The following is a 16,403-nucleotide window of genomic DNA, read 5'->3' as shown; positions in this document are numbered from 1 at the left end:
CTGGGGGGGGTGGGGGTGGGTGGTGGGGGGGGTAACTGGCATATTCTCTTCGGCGATTATCCCTAAGAGCAATTCATGCATATTTTAAATAATGTGCAAGCAGTAAGAGCCGCTTCATTTTATGTCACGGTGTTCGCATAGTGCCAAACAATGATCCATAAGAGAAATATTACCTGCCATCTCGTGAACATGCTCATGGATTCTGTTAATGGCCTGTAAATGCAGCGTTACTCTGTGTCAGATTCCACGCGGGGTTCGAAGTGATCACGCGCTTCGATTTTGTGCGACTGAGTTGTGAATAATTTTGCGAAATCAAGTTGTGACCGAGGTTATTGTTGCTGAAGGACTGGGTCACTGAAGCAATAATAACGTTTCTCTGAAGGAAATATTATTATTATTATTGTCATTATTATTATTATTTCTGTGAAGGAAATATATAATATAATATTGAGATCACTTTGTTTTGAATCCGGCTAGTGAACAGTTTTCACCTGTCTGTGGAGATATCTCGGACCAGTGAGCGTTTTCCCTGTAAGCGGGGTACGTTTGTTTTGCATAGATAGATAGAGTTGATGGCTGATTGCCATGGCGATGGGTTGACATCCAGGTGCCGATCCCTGTGTGGCCTGACTCAAAGTATGTGGACACCTATAAGCCTGAGCATGGGAAAGGTAAAAAGGCTTGCTTGTTTTTGGTTTAACAGTGAGAGGGAAGTCTGTGGGCTGAAATGACAGATAATTACAGATTAGCCTTAGGGATTCCTTCTTAATCCTCACATACACACATCTTTAATATTATTTAAATTCCATAGCACACAGAATATTGGATAACACTGCACTTGAACCCTTTGACATAAGTCTGGCATAAAACTATCATACACATTACATAAGGGCTGTCGGCTTCATCGGTTATAACATTTCCTGGCAAAAGAGATGACAGTTTTATGTCTTTTGACAATACGCTGACATCATCTGTCATGTCATCTTGTGACAGCTGTTATGTCATGCGTATGACAGTATTACTTTAGCCTTATGTCAGGGGGTTAATGTAAAATGTTACCGAATATTGTTTTCCCGGGTAAATAGTTCCATGTATACATACATTGACATAAGCAGTCATAGTCATGTTAATCATTTACAGGTCTGTCCCTGCGCTTCCTTAACCGCAGTGCCCTTTGCTGCTGTCTCCATGAATTCCTTTGTTCCTTTAAAGTGGCCTTTTCTCTGCGCGTGCTTCTAGAATGCGCCATATTCACAGCCTTCCTGTTCGCCCGTAATGTGGCAATTCAGAGGCGGTAAAAACATTTCCCCTGAGTGCTTTTCCGTTTTTTTTTTTTTGTTTTTTTTCCTGATTCTGTGATTTATTGCGTCCTTTGTGTTATTTCCCATCTAAACTCTACCTGTGTCCTGAGACAAACGCATTCTCTCTCTCTCTTCTTTTTTTTCCCCCCCCTTGTGTAAGTGCACAAAAATTGTGACCGCAAAAAAAAAAAGTTGAAGATTGAATGATCCTGATTGCCTGCTTTGCTGCAGTCTTTGAGGAGCTCATAGAGGCACTGGATGAACAAATGAATTGTTAGCTGGAGGGCCAGTTATTATTTACATTGTGCATGGCGTTGACTCAGGACTGGGCATGGAGGTACCCGGCTCCCTCGGTCCACCTGAGCTCCTGATTGCGGCAGCGAAATCGATGTCATTTGATTACACGAGTATTGAGTCGATGAGGTGTTTGATTGGATGGGTATTGAATCGGCGAACCGTTGGGCCGGGCGAGTTTGACCTAGCGTTCCACTCCTCTGCTCTTGAAGGGCAAGGCGGCCCTGGTTTTGTGTTTCACACGAAATTGAATTCACCTGCTTGTTCGACTGGCATGTGGTCGTGGTGCGATTTTTCCACCAGGAAAATGCGCCCATTGCACAGAAGACAGATCTGTAAAAGCCCGACCTTCGGAGCCAAAGTAGAAATTCATCACTCAGGGCTGGAGTGGAGTCCATTTGCCCTGTCTGGTGTGCGGATGTAAGGAGACATCTAAAATGCGGATCGGACTACCCTGTCACCCTGGACTGGAGTTCCCCCGCTCTGCTCCGACCGAGAAGAATAAATCACTTTATGGCTGAAAAAGACTCCCTTCCCATCATGCTCGCTGCATTTACAGCATCATCCCTCTTTAATGAAGTTATGGAAGGGGCTTTTGCCGGCTTTTTGACTGATTCTGGCCTTAAGGCGGAAGCTCCGTCGGCCCGACACTGAATCAATCTCAGCCCAGATCATCTCATTCAGACTAAAGCAAACCCAGAGGCAGACATTTCAATCACACGTCGAGCCATCCATCTCCCCCCACACTGACCGCCGTGACGCCGCCGTGGCAGAATTTATGATTCGGGGGGGGGTAATGGAATCCTCGTGCTCTGAAAATGTGCTTTTGAGAAGAGCGTCTGAAATGCAGCTTGTTTTTTATCACTGCTGTAGCCAGAAATCACAGGTAGCCTAATCGACGAGAGGTGTCACCGTCTTGTTCCGCAGGTGCATTGATTGCTTAATTTTTGTTTTATTTATTTAAAAAAAAATTTTTTTTAATGATTTTTCCCCCATTTTTCTGCCCGTTTTGGAATGCGACTGTAATGTTATGACTGCTCCCTGGTGCAGCCTCTGCTGTTGATATTTGGGGAGTGTAGACAAGCATGCGCGTCCCCCTCTAGAGCACGAGTCAGCCGCCTCCGCTTGTCTCACCACAGTCTGGGAGCTGGAGGAGGACATTTTGTGTGCTGCCTAACGGGCGCATTCACGGGTGCCCAACAGACCAGCAGGGGTCGCTAGTGCGCGGGGAGACGCTGTTAACCAGGCTAAATCCCTCCTATCCGCGGGCTACTGTCGGCACCGCGCGGTCCAGAGTGATTATCAGTCCCTGGGGCCCATCCATCATAAAAAACATGCTCATCAACTTGGTTCATTCCCATTTTGGAGATGAGCTGCCAGTCCCTCAGTGTTCATCACTATCCCTAAGCATAAACATCCTTCTGATTGTCTGCTAATCGGTCAGAAGTTTTAAGCGGATGTGACTTCCTGTCACATGAGGTCCCAGATCATCAGTGGCTCAGCCAGTCCTTGCTTTTTCCTCTCTGTCTACATTTTGAATCCTTGGACTCTCATCAGAGAAAACGGGGCAATTGGAATAATATTAGGATGGTGTGCAGTGAACTAATGGGACGACCTCCCTTTGAGTGCCTCAGCGTTTTTTAATTCAGTTTTTTAATCCCACGCCGAGCGGCTTTTCTCCGCGGGGGAGTTTTTTTTGCAGATTAAGGGCTGATCAGAGATCAGTCGGCGGCTGGTTTTTATCAGTCAGAGCAGCCTTTCTTTTCCCGACCTGCCCTCGGCAGTGACGTCATCCTTTTTTCTTTTTTTTTTTATTTCAACAGAATTTGACGTTTACATCGCGCGGTTTATTTCAGCGGGACGACGCGCGACACTTAGCGTAGATTTTAGGAAACGGACGTTGGCCTAAAGCGTCGCGGCGGCCGGCGTTACGGATTCGGTGTCGGCCGGAAAAGGGCAGGCCTGCCGCGGAATAAGCAGAGTTTACCGCACCGCGCCGTGCCGGCGCCCGCGGGCTGCACGGCCGGCTTTATGGAGAGGGATGAGGCGTGGCGTCGCTGGGTCGCGCCGGCACGCCGCCCTCGGGCCCTGCTGCTTTGTCAGGGCGGCTGCATACCGCGCACATGAGATTAATCTGCCAGCCTATCAGCTGCTCCGGTTTCCCCCTGGCCTGCTCTGTACTCCAGTGATGCCTGACGTCTCCCGGCCAATCAGCTGCTCTGGTTCTCCTCAGCCTGCTGTACTCCAGTGGTGCCTCACGCCTCACAGCCAATCAGCTGCCCTGGTTCCCCCTGGCCTGCCTTACTCCACTGGTGCCTCACATCTCCCAGCCAATCAGCTGCTCCGGTTCCCCTCCAGGCCTGCTGTACTCTACTGGTGCCTCACGCCTCCCAGCCAATCAGCTGCTCTGGTTTCTCCTCACCCTGCAGTACTCCAGTAGTGCTTAACCTCTCCCAGCCAATCAGCTGCTCTGGTTCCCCCTCACCCTGCAGTATTCCAGTTGTTCTTCACGCTAGTTGCTTCCTGAATCCAGGGTAGCTCCATTTCGCACGCCTCCACCCGATTTTATATGGTTGGATGTGGAAGATGTTCCGTAGCGAGCCGTGCCTGGAGTTGCGTTTGAAGCCTCCGTCCCTTTCAAGGTCGAAACCGCCGTCCGCTGGGTTTCTGACGGACGCACGCGAGCCGGTCCGCGTTTGAATGTCTCAGTAAGATCTGGCGCCCGTCGCCTTGAATCAAGACTCGTCTTCGCGGACTCGCGGGGCTGCGTTCCGTCCTCCTTTGTGATTTGCATACTCATCCCCCGGCTTCCCACCGAGACTCGGCCCGCCGCTTCGTCTCTGAAACGCGGCTCTGGATCGGTCAAGCCTGGGGAGCGTCCTCTTCTTCAGCGCGACTCCTCTGAAGGAGCGACCTGTGACGGCCGTTTTCCTCAGACGCCGGCACCCTAAAAAATCAATCTGTTTGGTAGTTGCGTTTATTTTTCTGAGTTTTGGATTTGGGGGGGGGAGGGAAATTACTTCAGTAAGGCTTCAAATGAAAAGAAAATAACCACCACCTCCTCCTCCTCCAAAAAATAAAAAATAAAAACGCCTCTTGCAAATCCACGTGCTGTCAAACGCGCCTGCATTTTAGATTGAGTGGACTGGGCCTGTCTGATAATGGCCCACAATTTAATTTCCCTGGTATTAAAGGAACCTCGCTGGGTTGTGAATTGGATGTACTTGTAGGTGGTATTTGAAAATAGCTCCCCTCCCGCCCCCCCCTCACCCACTGCCCCCCCTGCCTCCCTGAAACTTACTGTAATGTGAATTCACTTCATGTCTTCAGCTTCAACCAAGATAAACAGGAATGTTCTTTATGGATTAAAATGAGTGCAGATAAGCTCGTAAGACAGGCCTTAACCCAAGGAAAAGAAAAAAAAAACAACCTTCTGAAGTATTCATAAATTCTGCCACGGTTTGTCTCTCGTTTAGAGAAAGGGAAGCGAAGTCATTCAGTCGTTTTCCCCCTGCGCCTCCTTCAAAAGTGCGTCTGAAGCGGCCTCTTTTCATCTCCGCAGACCCTCGAAGCTCCTTTCGCCGGCCGCGTTGGCCGCTACAGCGCCTGGGCTTGAATCGTGATGCGTTGCCCCCGCCAAACCCCCCCCCCGGCCTCATTAACCGGCTTTTCCTGTGGTTTTCAGGTTTTGTCGGCTTCTGAAGGTGCGACGGCCGCCTTTCTGTGAAGGTCTCCGCTGATCTGTGAGGTTTTTCCCTGGGCTGCGTTTTACTGGTTTTCTTCGGTCTTGCTGTGAAGCCTTTTCCAGTCTGTGAAGTTTTCTGTGAAGGGCTCGCTGGCCTCCGTGACTTACATGTGTGTGTGTTTGTGTTTGTGTTTGTGTCTCTGTGTCTGTGTCTGTCTCTGTGTCTGTCTGTGTGTGTGTGTGTGTCTCTCTCTGGCTCTGTCTGTCTGTCTGTCTGTCTGTGTGTGTGTGTGTGTGTGTGTGTGTGTGTGTGTGTGTGTGTGTATGTATGTCTCTCTCTCTCTGTGTCTCTGTCTCTGTCTCTGTGTCTGTGTCTCTGTGTCTGTGTCTGTGTGTGTGTGTCTCTCTCTGTCTCTGGCTCTGTGTCTGTCTGTCTGTCTGTCTGTGTGTGTGTGTCTCTCTCTCTCTGTGTCTCTGTCTCTATCTCTGTGTCTGTGTGTCTGTCTGTCTGTCTGTCTGTGTGTGTGTGTGTGTGTGTGTGTGTGTGTGTGTGTGTGTGTGTATGTCTCTCTCTCTCTGTGTCTCTGTCTGTCTGTCTGTCTGTGTGTGTGCGAGGATCCCGTGAACTGTTTTATTCCGATGCGACTCGCCCGCCCGTCGCGGGCCGTAATTGGCCGAGCCTCCTCCTGGCACGGGCGGTCCGCCTCACCCCCGGACTCTAATTGGCACGGACGGCCGGCGGCCCGCTGAGATGTGTCCGATTGCGATTGACGGGCGGACGCGGGCGTCGGGGAGGGAAAGCGGCTCCTTACCCGGCGAGCTTGTGAAGTCAATTTACCTCCCCGAAAGCAGCGGGGGTGTGAAGGTGGCACGCTAACGCGGGAGCTGTTTTTAAGGGTTATTTTAAAACCTGGGCCCGGGAGGAGAGAAGGTAATCGCTATCTGCCCTGAGGATGGCGGTGATAGGTGTTAATAATTTCATGGAGGGCAGCCGCGATTAATCGTTTTAAAAGGGATGTGTTCATCAGGAATTATTATTTTTTTCCCCGGAGCTTGTCCCGAGATAATTGCGCAGTGAGGCGGTGGTGCTGTGGGGGGGAAAAAGCAGTGGAGTCGGGCGCAGGGGAAAGAGGAAGCCATTTTGAAGTGGGCCTGTGTTGCCAAACCTTGTTTCTGCTCTCCTGAAATCGGGGTGTGGGGGCCACGGGGGGGGTCAGTCCGCACTCAAAGGCAAAAAGTTCAGGGTCATGTGACCCCGTCAGAGCAGTCACTGAGCAGCCATTCGTCGGACGCCCGCCCCCCCTCCCCCGCTGTTACTAAGGGACACTGAAGAGGTGTCCCGTCAAATCTCAGTGTTGTGCAGGTCATAAACCACTGTACTCGTAGGCTACGGTTATCAAAGTTTTACAAACCGAAATCCTCCTCGTTTCCTCTGCCTCGTTAAAGCGGTCCTGTTCGCTGGTCTCCTCGTGTCGGCGAGCGACAGAGAGGGGAAAGGCGGATATAATTTAGGACCAGTAAATGACAGCCTGCTCGGCAGAGGGACTTGAGTTAAGTGCCTTCACACACAAGCCCGACGAGGCGCTGGCTCCGTTCTCCAAGTTTGGAAGATGGGGGGTACCCTAAGGTCACAGGTGCATTCTGGGAGAGCTGCTGCAGAAACGGGTTGTTTTTTTTTTTCTGCTTCGTCCTCCCTCGCTCTCTGCAGTGCGTTGTTATTAAGAGCATTCCCACACGCGCTGCGATCAACCACCGGCTCAGTAAATCCTTCACACAAGTGGCACCTGCGCATACTGATTCGGGTAAATGTCAGGGAAATATCGTGTCACGCGCGTCTCCTCCCGGTTTTCCCCTCCATGCAGAGAATCCGCTCCTGCATCAGGGTTTACTTATTTATTGTCGCACGGTGTAAAACATGGATTTTGCTGACTCGTGGATTTTTTTTCTTCCCGCTGCATCATAAAAGCTGCTTTGTTTCCAGACTGAGGGTTCTTTTCAATGCGGATCCCAAATCGGGTAGCTATGTGAGTACAGTGGTAGAGTTGACCAGTCTAGCAGTTCTGCGTCCTTGATTGAGCCACGCCCCTCCGCTCCCTCGCCCGTTTCTCTGCACGTCTCCTCTTCCTCCCCCGCGGAAAATCGGAGAGGAAGTGAGGCGCGGTTCGCCGCGGTCGGAGGAAGTGGGCACGATGCGTAGCGTCGCAAACTTCCGCCAAGGACGGTCGGCGAGGGTCCCGTGCCCTGGAAGAGCTTGTCGGGGTGGGGGGCAGGGGGGGGTAGGGATGAATACGCCTGCCGGGTGCTTGCCAGCTCTCGGTCGGGACGTATGCTGGAGTTTAGTACCTTCGTGAGGCCCCAATGTCACAAGGACGTCCCGAGGGCATCTCCCTCCCTCCCTCCCTCCATCTCTCTACCTCTCCATTGTGTTGCCCGGTCCCTGGGGGACTCTCCATTCCGCGGGCACCGGGGGGAAGTTCCCCCGGTCATGCAGAGGCCCCGGCGTGCCGCATTATTCACCAGATCCCCCCCCCCCTCCCCGCCCGGCTTTTGTGTCGTCTCTTTGTCCTCCTCGGTAAACAGGGGGCCTCTGCGGCCCAAGCGTAATCAGAGCGCCGCGCGATTCGCAGACGCCGCTGCTTTTGTTCTTCGAAAAGCAACGGATCGCCTCGGACTCCGTCAGGCGTTCCGAAAGACGGGCGAAGGAGAGATAAAGGTGACTTTTCCTCCCCCCCCCCCCCTCGATTTTTTTTTTTTTGTTTGTTTCACGCGGTCGTTAAAGAGGGAGCCTTTCGCTCCGAGATGATTCTGCTTTATTGACCTGCTTACTTCTCTCTGCCCTCTTCATCTGAAGAACCTTGGGCCTCCCGCGTTACATTTCCATCGCGCATTTGGCTGTATTAAATCATAGGGAAAAGCGCCGGGCCAGATTGAAATCGATTAGGCGCAGATGAGACACGGGCTTTTTCTGTCCAGAACACGGATGTTGTGCTTCTGCCGTAAGTACCAATGTTCCCCCCCGCCCCGCGTTTGAAGTCGACCCTTTTACCTTTAGATTTCGCCTCCAACGTAAGTGCCGTAAGCGTTTAAAAGCATGTTCCCCTCAAGTCCTTCATACGTTTCATCAGCCCGTAATGGCCCACGTAAATATGACCGGCTCTGCGCAAGTCATATTTATTTATTCCCCCCCCCCCCCTCAGATGAAGCCGGTCAGGTGAAAGTTCAGTATTGACCCTCTCCGCTAAAGTCAATTACGTGCTGAGTAATGGATGGGGGCTTAGTGTTGAGGGTGGGGGTTGGGGGTTGGGGGGGGGGCGGTTTGCTCTGACATAACCGTTAGTAGTGAAGGACGGCCGCTCAGGATCGGTGCTAATTTATGCTTCGCGTGCCCAAAATGAAGCCGTGTCTGAGAGGGACAGTTCATTTTTTACCACTGAGGAAGCGCCTTAAACAGGATCCAACCCCCCCCCCCCGATCCCCCTGGTAGGTCAGCACCTCTCCGTGTCCCTCCCAATTACTCAGTGACCTGCCCTGTCAGAGCTGCAGGGCCTCCAGATGCGCCCGCTGTCCCGAGCTCTTCCCCACCTCCGTGCGCTTCTCTGACTTTGATTGGTTACCGGCCCCGACGCATTAATCTTCAGTATTCCCTTTGATTTGATTGATGGTGCTGAGATGTTGACACTGAAACTACACGTACAGTGCACATTGTTTTGTTTTCTGCTTGGATCAGAGGCTGGCTCTGAAACTCATTATGAATGCGAGATTGTTATCTGTGTTCATTGTGTTCGCTCACTGAGAGTGGATCGTTAAGTGTTATTAAGTGTTATTTTAAACTGCAGGACAATTGACAGGCTTCCAGTAAGGCAACTTTGTAGAGTACTGAGGAAGAAAAATGCTTTTGTCAGCATTTCCAATTGAAATATAACATGTAAATGTATTGTTTGTAATACATGATTTACTGCATTTCGAGAGAAAATATGTGGTATAATGTATGTTGGTGGTATACTACTTTTGAAATACTCATGGAGACAGATTGATGCTTCATAGACCCCAAGTAATGACCAGTGCCGCACTCTGTTGTCCATCATCGACTAGCTTGAGGCAGCCGATTTGTATTTTCTCTGCCGAGCAAAATCGCTATTTACGCGTTCCGGGTTCTTTTTTGTGATGTGTATTTCCGTTTTGGCGTACATTTTCCGTAAAACCAGAATTCCGCCCCACGGCCATCGAAAAGCAGGCTGGTCATCAGAAACATCTGTAATCTTAAATATCCTTTATCACACAAAAACCGAAGTGATATAACGGCATCAGAAATTAAACTATCACTTCAACAGCAATATTTCTCATTTTTCTGGCGGACTGGCCAAGTGATCTTCTGCTTGTGTGACACTGTGGTCTGTTGGTATTATAAAGTCTGCAGGCGTGCGTGCGTGAATTTGTATTACGTTTTGGGCTTTTGGCCAGTGCTCATATCTGGAGCATCTCATCAAAGAGCTAACCAAATTCAAAACCAACTGTAGTAAATGCGTGAACCTTCCACATAGTAGGTGCTAGAAGGAGCATGGGGATGCAGTGCTTTTTGTAGCAGTGGGTTTGAACATATAGTGTGAGACAGGGCATGGGCAGTGGATGTCTCTGCTGACACGGATGATGGGTCATTAAGATTTTAGATACAGGGTTGATAAATGGCTTTCTTCATCTTTAAGGGAATTTGTCATTTGTTATTTTAATGGGCAGATTCTCCTTTTATGGATTTGTGAGAACTGGCTTTGTACTGTACAGTGGTACAGACTAGTATAAGGATAGGGTTGCATGACATAGGTACCAGGACGACATGTATTTGTGAACAATGACAATGATGCATAGCGCATCCAGGTTTTTCCAACACCTATAATATCTCTCTTGCAATTCAACCTTGACTTCATAATAATTAAAATTCACTTGAACTTTGACCACTTGGATTTGACCGCCCGATTGCATCGATATTAGTTTTTCCAACTGACACATAAATCTATGATGTATGTGTATTGCACAGCAACTCTGACCCTATTATTTCAGTGCTTTTATTGCACCTGACCTTTGATGGCTGATTATCACACCGTGTAGTAGGGGTTTGATTGAACGCTGGACTCGATGCTTAGTGACATCATTTGGAGGATTTGGCTGATGTGAGTGGGCAGTGGGTTGAGTACGTGGTACTCTTGGTAAGAGGGGTAGTCATGGGGATGGAGCAAACGGACCCATTGCGTTTTGTTTGCAGGCTGACCGAAGTATGGCTGTTCCCTTGTACCTGCCCTCTGCTCCGGGTATTGGATTTCTTCGCATCGCCCCCACAAGTTCAGAAAAGCTCCCGGTGTAACTCCCTCCGTCCTCCTCTTCCTCAGCGCAAACTGCTGCGCTCAGCTGATTGGAAGCGTGCGCTCTTAATTATTCAGACCCCGCTAATTGATATTCAGTACGACATTTTCCCCGTAAACGATTCTTTTACTTTAACCATCAAGTCTCTTTTTAGTGATGCCCTGTGAAGAGTGGATCTCAATGGAAACTGAGTGGGAAAGCGTGGCGCAGCAGCGATGAAACTTTATTTATTTATTTATTTTTTGAAGGACGAAAAGGTCACATTTTGCATTATTGCCCTCTGCGAGTGTTTAGGTGTTGGAGAGTCTCGCGTCCCTCCCTGTGGACCCGCGGCCGAGATGCAGACCCCCTGGCAGGGACACTCGTCCTGCAGAATGGCTGCAGCTTTATGATAAATTGCCTGCATTGTCCTTTTTTCTTTTTTTTTTTAAGCTTGCTTCCATCTTTTTTTTTTTTTTTTTTTTTTTTTTTAAATACAGCCGCCCTCTTTATTAGTAGAACAAAGGTGCATAATTCGGTGTAAAAGGTTTGCTTTTGTTCGAGGTTAAATGTGATTAGACTATCTCGCTGAGGGGTTGGATGCGTTTAGTCAAACGGCAATAATACCGACGGGGCGTGCGAGTGAGCGAGTGAACGACGCCGTATGCGTGGCGTAATTCCTTGTAGCGGTCGGGCCCCCCCCTCCTGCCCCCAGCATTGAAATTCATTGGGGAAAGGGGAAAAACACGGACGCAGCACTGCGATCTAGCAAGGTGAGCGGTTTTTCTTTTTGTTTTTTTTTAAACATGTCTGTTGTGTCGCGGCTCTGGGCTAGCGGCTGCGGCTGCCCCCGCGGGGGGTGGGGGGGGGGTGGGGGGTGGGGGGGGGGATGGGGGTCGCTGCTGAAGGTCGGCGAGGGAAGCGGCCCGATTTGTCACGATAAAGGCCGGCGCAAAGAAAAGGCTCGTTGACTGATTAGCCGCGATCCTCTTCTCCCCTCGAGGCCTCTGATTGGCCCTTGAACCAGGAGGGTGTTTCTGAGAGCGGGGGAAATGGGGAATGGAACAGCCCAAATGCGCGAGTGCCAGCAGCTGTCCTCCGTGTCCTCTTAAGCGCTTGGCTTGGCACACCTTTCATGGGAGCTGTGTACAGGTGTGTCCTGGTCCATTAGAGGGACATCATCCAAGTCCCTCTCTGTAAATGTGTCGTTTCAGACATTGGGCAACAGAGAGCCATTGCCCACTTTGCAGTGAGTACCCTAGGGGTAACGGTTGTTTATTCAGGCTGGAATTTTTAGAGTAATCGCTTTGTTCATTTTTGAATCGGGTGCAGTTATTATTGCTTGATAAAGCTTTGTGAGTTGCATTGTTTATGCTAGAAGGTTTTTTAACATTTTGTAGACGTGTTTTCAACAAGGAGACAAGGGAATTGTGAAATCACAGAAAAAAGTACTGTTGCAATGTTGTACATGTTCCCAGCTCTGCAGTACATATTTACCTTGTGGGAAATATTTCAATCTGGATACTCTGGCAACCTACATTGTAGTACATATTCTTATGTTTATTCATGTTCAAATAACCTTTAATGGTGTGTTTTTTTTTCTCTGATGATGCAGTCGGCTATAATTCTGTCCCTGTTTAAATGGTTCCCTCCGTTTTTTCCACTCCTGAATTTATAATTGCTGATTGTGCCCACCCTAATTATAACGGTCACCTGCACTCGAACCACGGGCATTGTAGCCGAACGTTCTACGCTTGCTCGTGTGTGACGGTGGCTTTTGCGTGTATCACAGAACGCACAGGACAACAGGGGGACGGCTAGTACTAATCAGGGGAAGGGCACATCACGATCTGGCTGCTGGGCACAAGACCTGACTGTCACATGGCACTTTTGTTAGGAAGTCATGACCAGAACCGTCCAGTCCCCAGTGGTGCTAGGCCAAATGTTCCACCACTGCGGACTCGGTCCTAGTTCACTGCCTGTGGAGTGCTTTTCCTGGCTGAGTATAAAGAACGTGTTTTATTAAGCACTTACGTCTCTGTCTCTTTAAGTGTTATTGTTTCTCAGCCTGTCAGTTGTAATAAAGTCCTTGTTATGACTAGTGTGAGCAGCACAGCCCTTTGTTATGACTAGGAAGTGGGTTGTAATAAAGCACGCTATTAGTAGTCTGTCTGTAATAATGGTATTTGCTGTGGATTGTAATGGTTTTTATGGCTCATATGGCTTGTAATAGTTTTTTGTGTTTCGTATGATGACTCATTTGCGGTTAGTAATAATTTCTGTAATGCTGCGAGCTGTGCTTTATCACCTGTGTATTTCATGATGAACTATAACCGTGCATTATTCCTTCCTTTACGTAGCTTCTGTTTGTGCGCATTTCCAGAGGAGTGTTTAAATTATGCACCCATATAAATGGCACTTCTGATTCCTCGTTATTTTGCAAAGCTGCAGATTTTAGGGGTGTCAAGTCTTTGAATAAATAGGGGCCTCCTGGAAATGCAGATTTACTGCATCCCCCCCCCCCCCCCCACCCCCCATCTCCTGCCATTACCTGAAGATGCTTAGATTGGCATTGCCACCCTTAGCATTTGTCGTGTTGGTGGGCGGCAGCTAGACACTGATGCCTTGTCTCCACAGGTCAGGTTACAGGCTGACTCTAGACTGGCTGATAAATTGTGCATCTCCATTGCCACTCAAGGCTGCCTGAACCTGTCTGTTACATCACAGGCAAACCTGTCTGCGGGGGGGGGGGGGGGGCGGATGTCTTAAATTAAACCCTTTAGCTGCATGGATATAAACGGTAGGATATAGCGGGGTTATAAGGTTGTCCCAATGACAGTATCACCCATTCAACAGCCTATTTCAATTGAACATTTGACTTGTCAACAGAAATAATAAATTTGGGCGGGGGGGGGGGCAAGTAGGTACCAACTGTGCTGGGATGCCACCCCTTTCCCATGGCAGTTGACGATGGAGATTGTTCCCTAATCTCTTAGCGACCAGAGCTGTCTTGTTTGGTTAAGACCGGGCACAAGCGGCCCGGGGTAGATGAGCCATTTAATTCCTGAGCACCCCTGGAAGTTCAAACTGAAGAAATTTAACCGCCTTCTTTCTCTCTCTGTCCCTCTCTCCTTTTTTCTTTCTCTGCTCCTTCGCTTCAGGAACTGGAGCGTAAGGTAAGATCGAAGGAAGGGGGAGCCTGAGCTGATCTCTCTTCTGCATGCACACCCCGCCTTCCTTTCTCCATTTCTTCTTTTATTTTTATATGCCCTTCTTTCTCATGCCATCTTTTTTTTTTGTGAACTGTCAGATTAATTTCTAGTTTGCCGTCTGCCTGTCAACGAGTTGAGCGGGTCCATTTGTAATTGAGCTAGCCAGGTGTCTGTCAGTGAGTCAGCTTGTAGCTTGTGGTCCGTACGCTAGCTTGACAGTGTTGAAGATACGCGTTCTGACAGCGCGCTATAAAACCTTTGACATTTTTTTAAAAAAGTAAGCCGCTTTTACTGGAGAGTTCCACCATGCAATTAGCACTAAATGAAAGCAAAACACTAATCCACTATTCGATAATTAGCCAGTTTGTGTAATTCACTAATGATGATACCAAATGTCAGCGGCAAAATGGACGGTTTTAATGCGTTTCAGTTTGGAGTTTTTGAATGGAGGATGATTAGGGGGGTTCGTTTCGCGACTGCGAAGGCAAACCGAAATCACAAAAAAGTCAAGTGCATTATTGAGCAGTTAAAAAAAAAAAAATAAAAAAAAAAAAGAAAAACACGGAGATACGGAGCCGTAATAAAGAGCACGGACTCCTTATTGTTCGGGGGCCCGTGTTATCCCATCTCACCGAGCCCTGTGCTCCCGCACTGTGACACAGGGATGGCTCGGACGTCACACCGATGAAGCCATCGACGAACCCGCTGCCCTCGGAGGCACCGGAGAGCGAGGCTCTCGAGTGCTTTTAGCTCCTCCCGACTCCACCGGCTCCGCTCTCTCTCAGCGGCGAAAGTCACCCCCCGCGCCCTCTCATTGCCACATGACAGAGTAAGGACCTGGTGTACAGTGCCAATTACTGTCCGCTACAATGGGTGGGGAACAAGACCTTTCTGGGCCCCATTTCTTTTCTTTTTTTTTAATGCCTTTTCTCCCCCCTCAATTTGGGAATGCCCGGTCGCGTCCATCGGCGCTCGTCGCTGCAACCGCCGCTATCGACAAGCAGACGAGCTGCGCCCTCCTCCAAATCGGGTCAACCGCCACTTCACAAGGCAGTTATCAAGTGAAGACGAGGCAGAGGAAGATGGCCTTGGGTGCAGCTTAACGGGCGGACCTGCGGGTGACCAGTTGAGAGGGTCGCTAGTCTGTCATCACCGCCAACTGAATGCCTCCCTTCCCTGGGCAATGTTAGCGCCAACAAGCGGTGTCCTGTGGGGCTGCTGGTCATAGTCGGCACTGGAATGGTCCAAATTCGACACCGGACTGCGGGGCCTATGAGGTCGAGAGCAGTGCCTCAACAGCCCAGCCAATCCCCGCTGTGCTCCATTTCTTAAACATGACCCCATCCGGTTCCCTCAAAGGGCTTCGGGAGTTTGCCAAAAAGAAAATGGTCAGGATATCATCATTTGAAAAGTATCCGTTTTGAGCTTCAAATGCAATTTCTGGTTCTCTGGGTTACGCTTGGGTTTTTCAAAAAATTATACCTGGGAAAACTGAGGTCCCAAGCAATGACCCCAAGGAACGGAGCCTTTGAAACATATTTGTAATACAAGGATGTGAGTCTTTGAAAGGCAAACTTAGTTTTCTTGACTTGAAATAAACCTGAAGTCCCAACTTTAAGCCCGAATTGGGAATTCACACCTGCTGGAGGCTGTATAGGTTTTCTGCAGTTCACTACCGGTTCCAGCCAGGCAGCGTGAAGCATTTCACCGCTAAAGACATCTAGACAGCAGGGAGGCCATAGTTCACATCCACCCCTTTTTTTTGTTGATGTACTTTTTACCGATTTTATGTTTTACATGTGCCAGTGAATTTAATGTATGAGTAAGATGTTCTTAGTTTTTTTTTTCATTTTTTTCCCTAGTTTTTTCCCCCCACATTATGTTTCTTGAATTTTGTAATTGTATGCGTGACAGATGGTTTGACTGGTGCTTGTGGAAGTCCACTGTGACACCCTGGCTGTATCACAGATGGTCTGAACGGTCTCTCCTCTCCTCCTCCAGGCCCATCAGCTGGATGAGAAGGACAGGGAGCTGAGGAAGCAGGAAGCCTTCTACAGAGAGCAGGTGGCCAAGCTGGAGGAGAGGGTAAGACCCATGCTACCACACCCAAGCCGTTTCCCCACACTAGATCCATACCTCACCGAGTCCAAGTCCCTCACCCCCTCCACCCACACCACACCCACACCACCCCACATCTAACATACCACACCCAATTCATACCTAAGCCCCTCCCCACACCATCTGTACCACACCCAAGCTCCTCCCCCACCACCCACTTCACACCCAAGCTCCTCCCCCACCACCCATACCAGTTCCACACCACACCCAAGCCTCCCCCCACATCAACCATACCGCACCCAAGCCCCTCCCCACACCACCCATACCACACCCACACCCACACTCACCCAGAAAGAGGCCTGTGCGTGGGGACATGGAGCAAGGGACAGCAGAGTTCTCCATGTATTTCCAAGGACAACACAAGGGCGGACTCATAAACGGGAATAGATCATTCCAGTTGCTCCAGCTTGGGCGTCTTAAGCAGAACAGGCCTTTCGCCATTACTGCGGACATGTAGGT

At 49.5% G+C, this 16,403-nt stretch overlaps 1 protein-coding gene across 4 annotated transcripts in view; it reads left to right on the top strand.

Moving 5' to 3' along the window:
- Positions 1 to 16,403, top strand: part of chchd3a (coiled-coil-helix-coiled-coil-helix domain containing 3a) — a 79,177-nt gene that overhangs the window by 40,392 nt on the left and 22,382 nt on the right. For 2 of the 4 annotated variants that reach the window (XM_064342639.1, XM_064342637.1), the window contains exons 6-7: positions 13,776 to 13,790; positions 15,828 to 15,911. In XM_064342639.1, the coding sequence (XP_064198709.1) occupies positions 13,776 to 13,790; positions 15,828 to 15,911 (99 nt within the window). The remainder of the gene's footprint in view (positions 1 to 13,775; positions 13,791 to 15,827; positions 15,912 to 16,403) is intronic. The other 2 variants (XM_064342640.1, XM_064342638.1) reach the window with 1 other exon arrangement.

This window comes from Anguilla rostrata, chromosome 7, assembly GCF_018555375.3.
Source record: "Anguilla rostrata isolate EN2019 chromosome 7, ASM1855537v3, whole genome shotgun sequence".
Lineage (NCBI taxonomy): Eukaryota > Metazoa > Chordata > Actinopteri > Anguilliformes > Anguillidae > Anguilla > Anguilla rostrata.
Note: the sequence above shows the minus strand (reverse complement) of the source record. Positions and strands in the feature narration are given on the sequence as shown.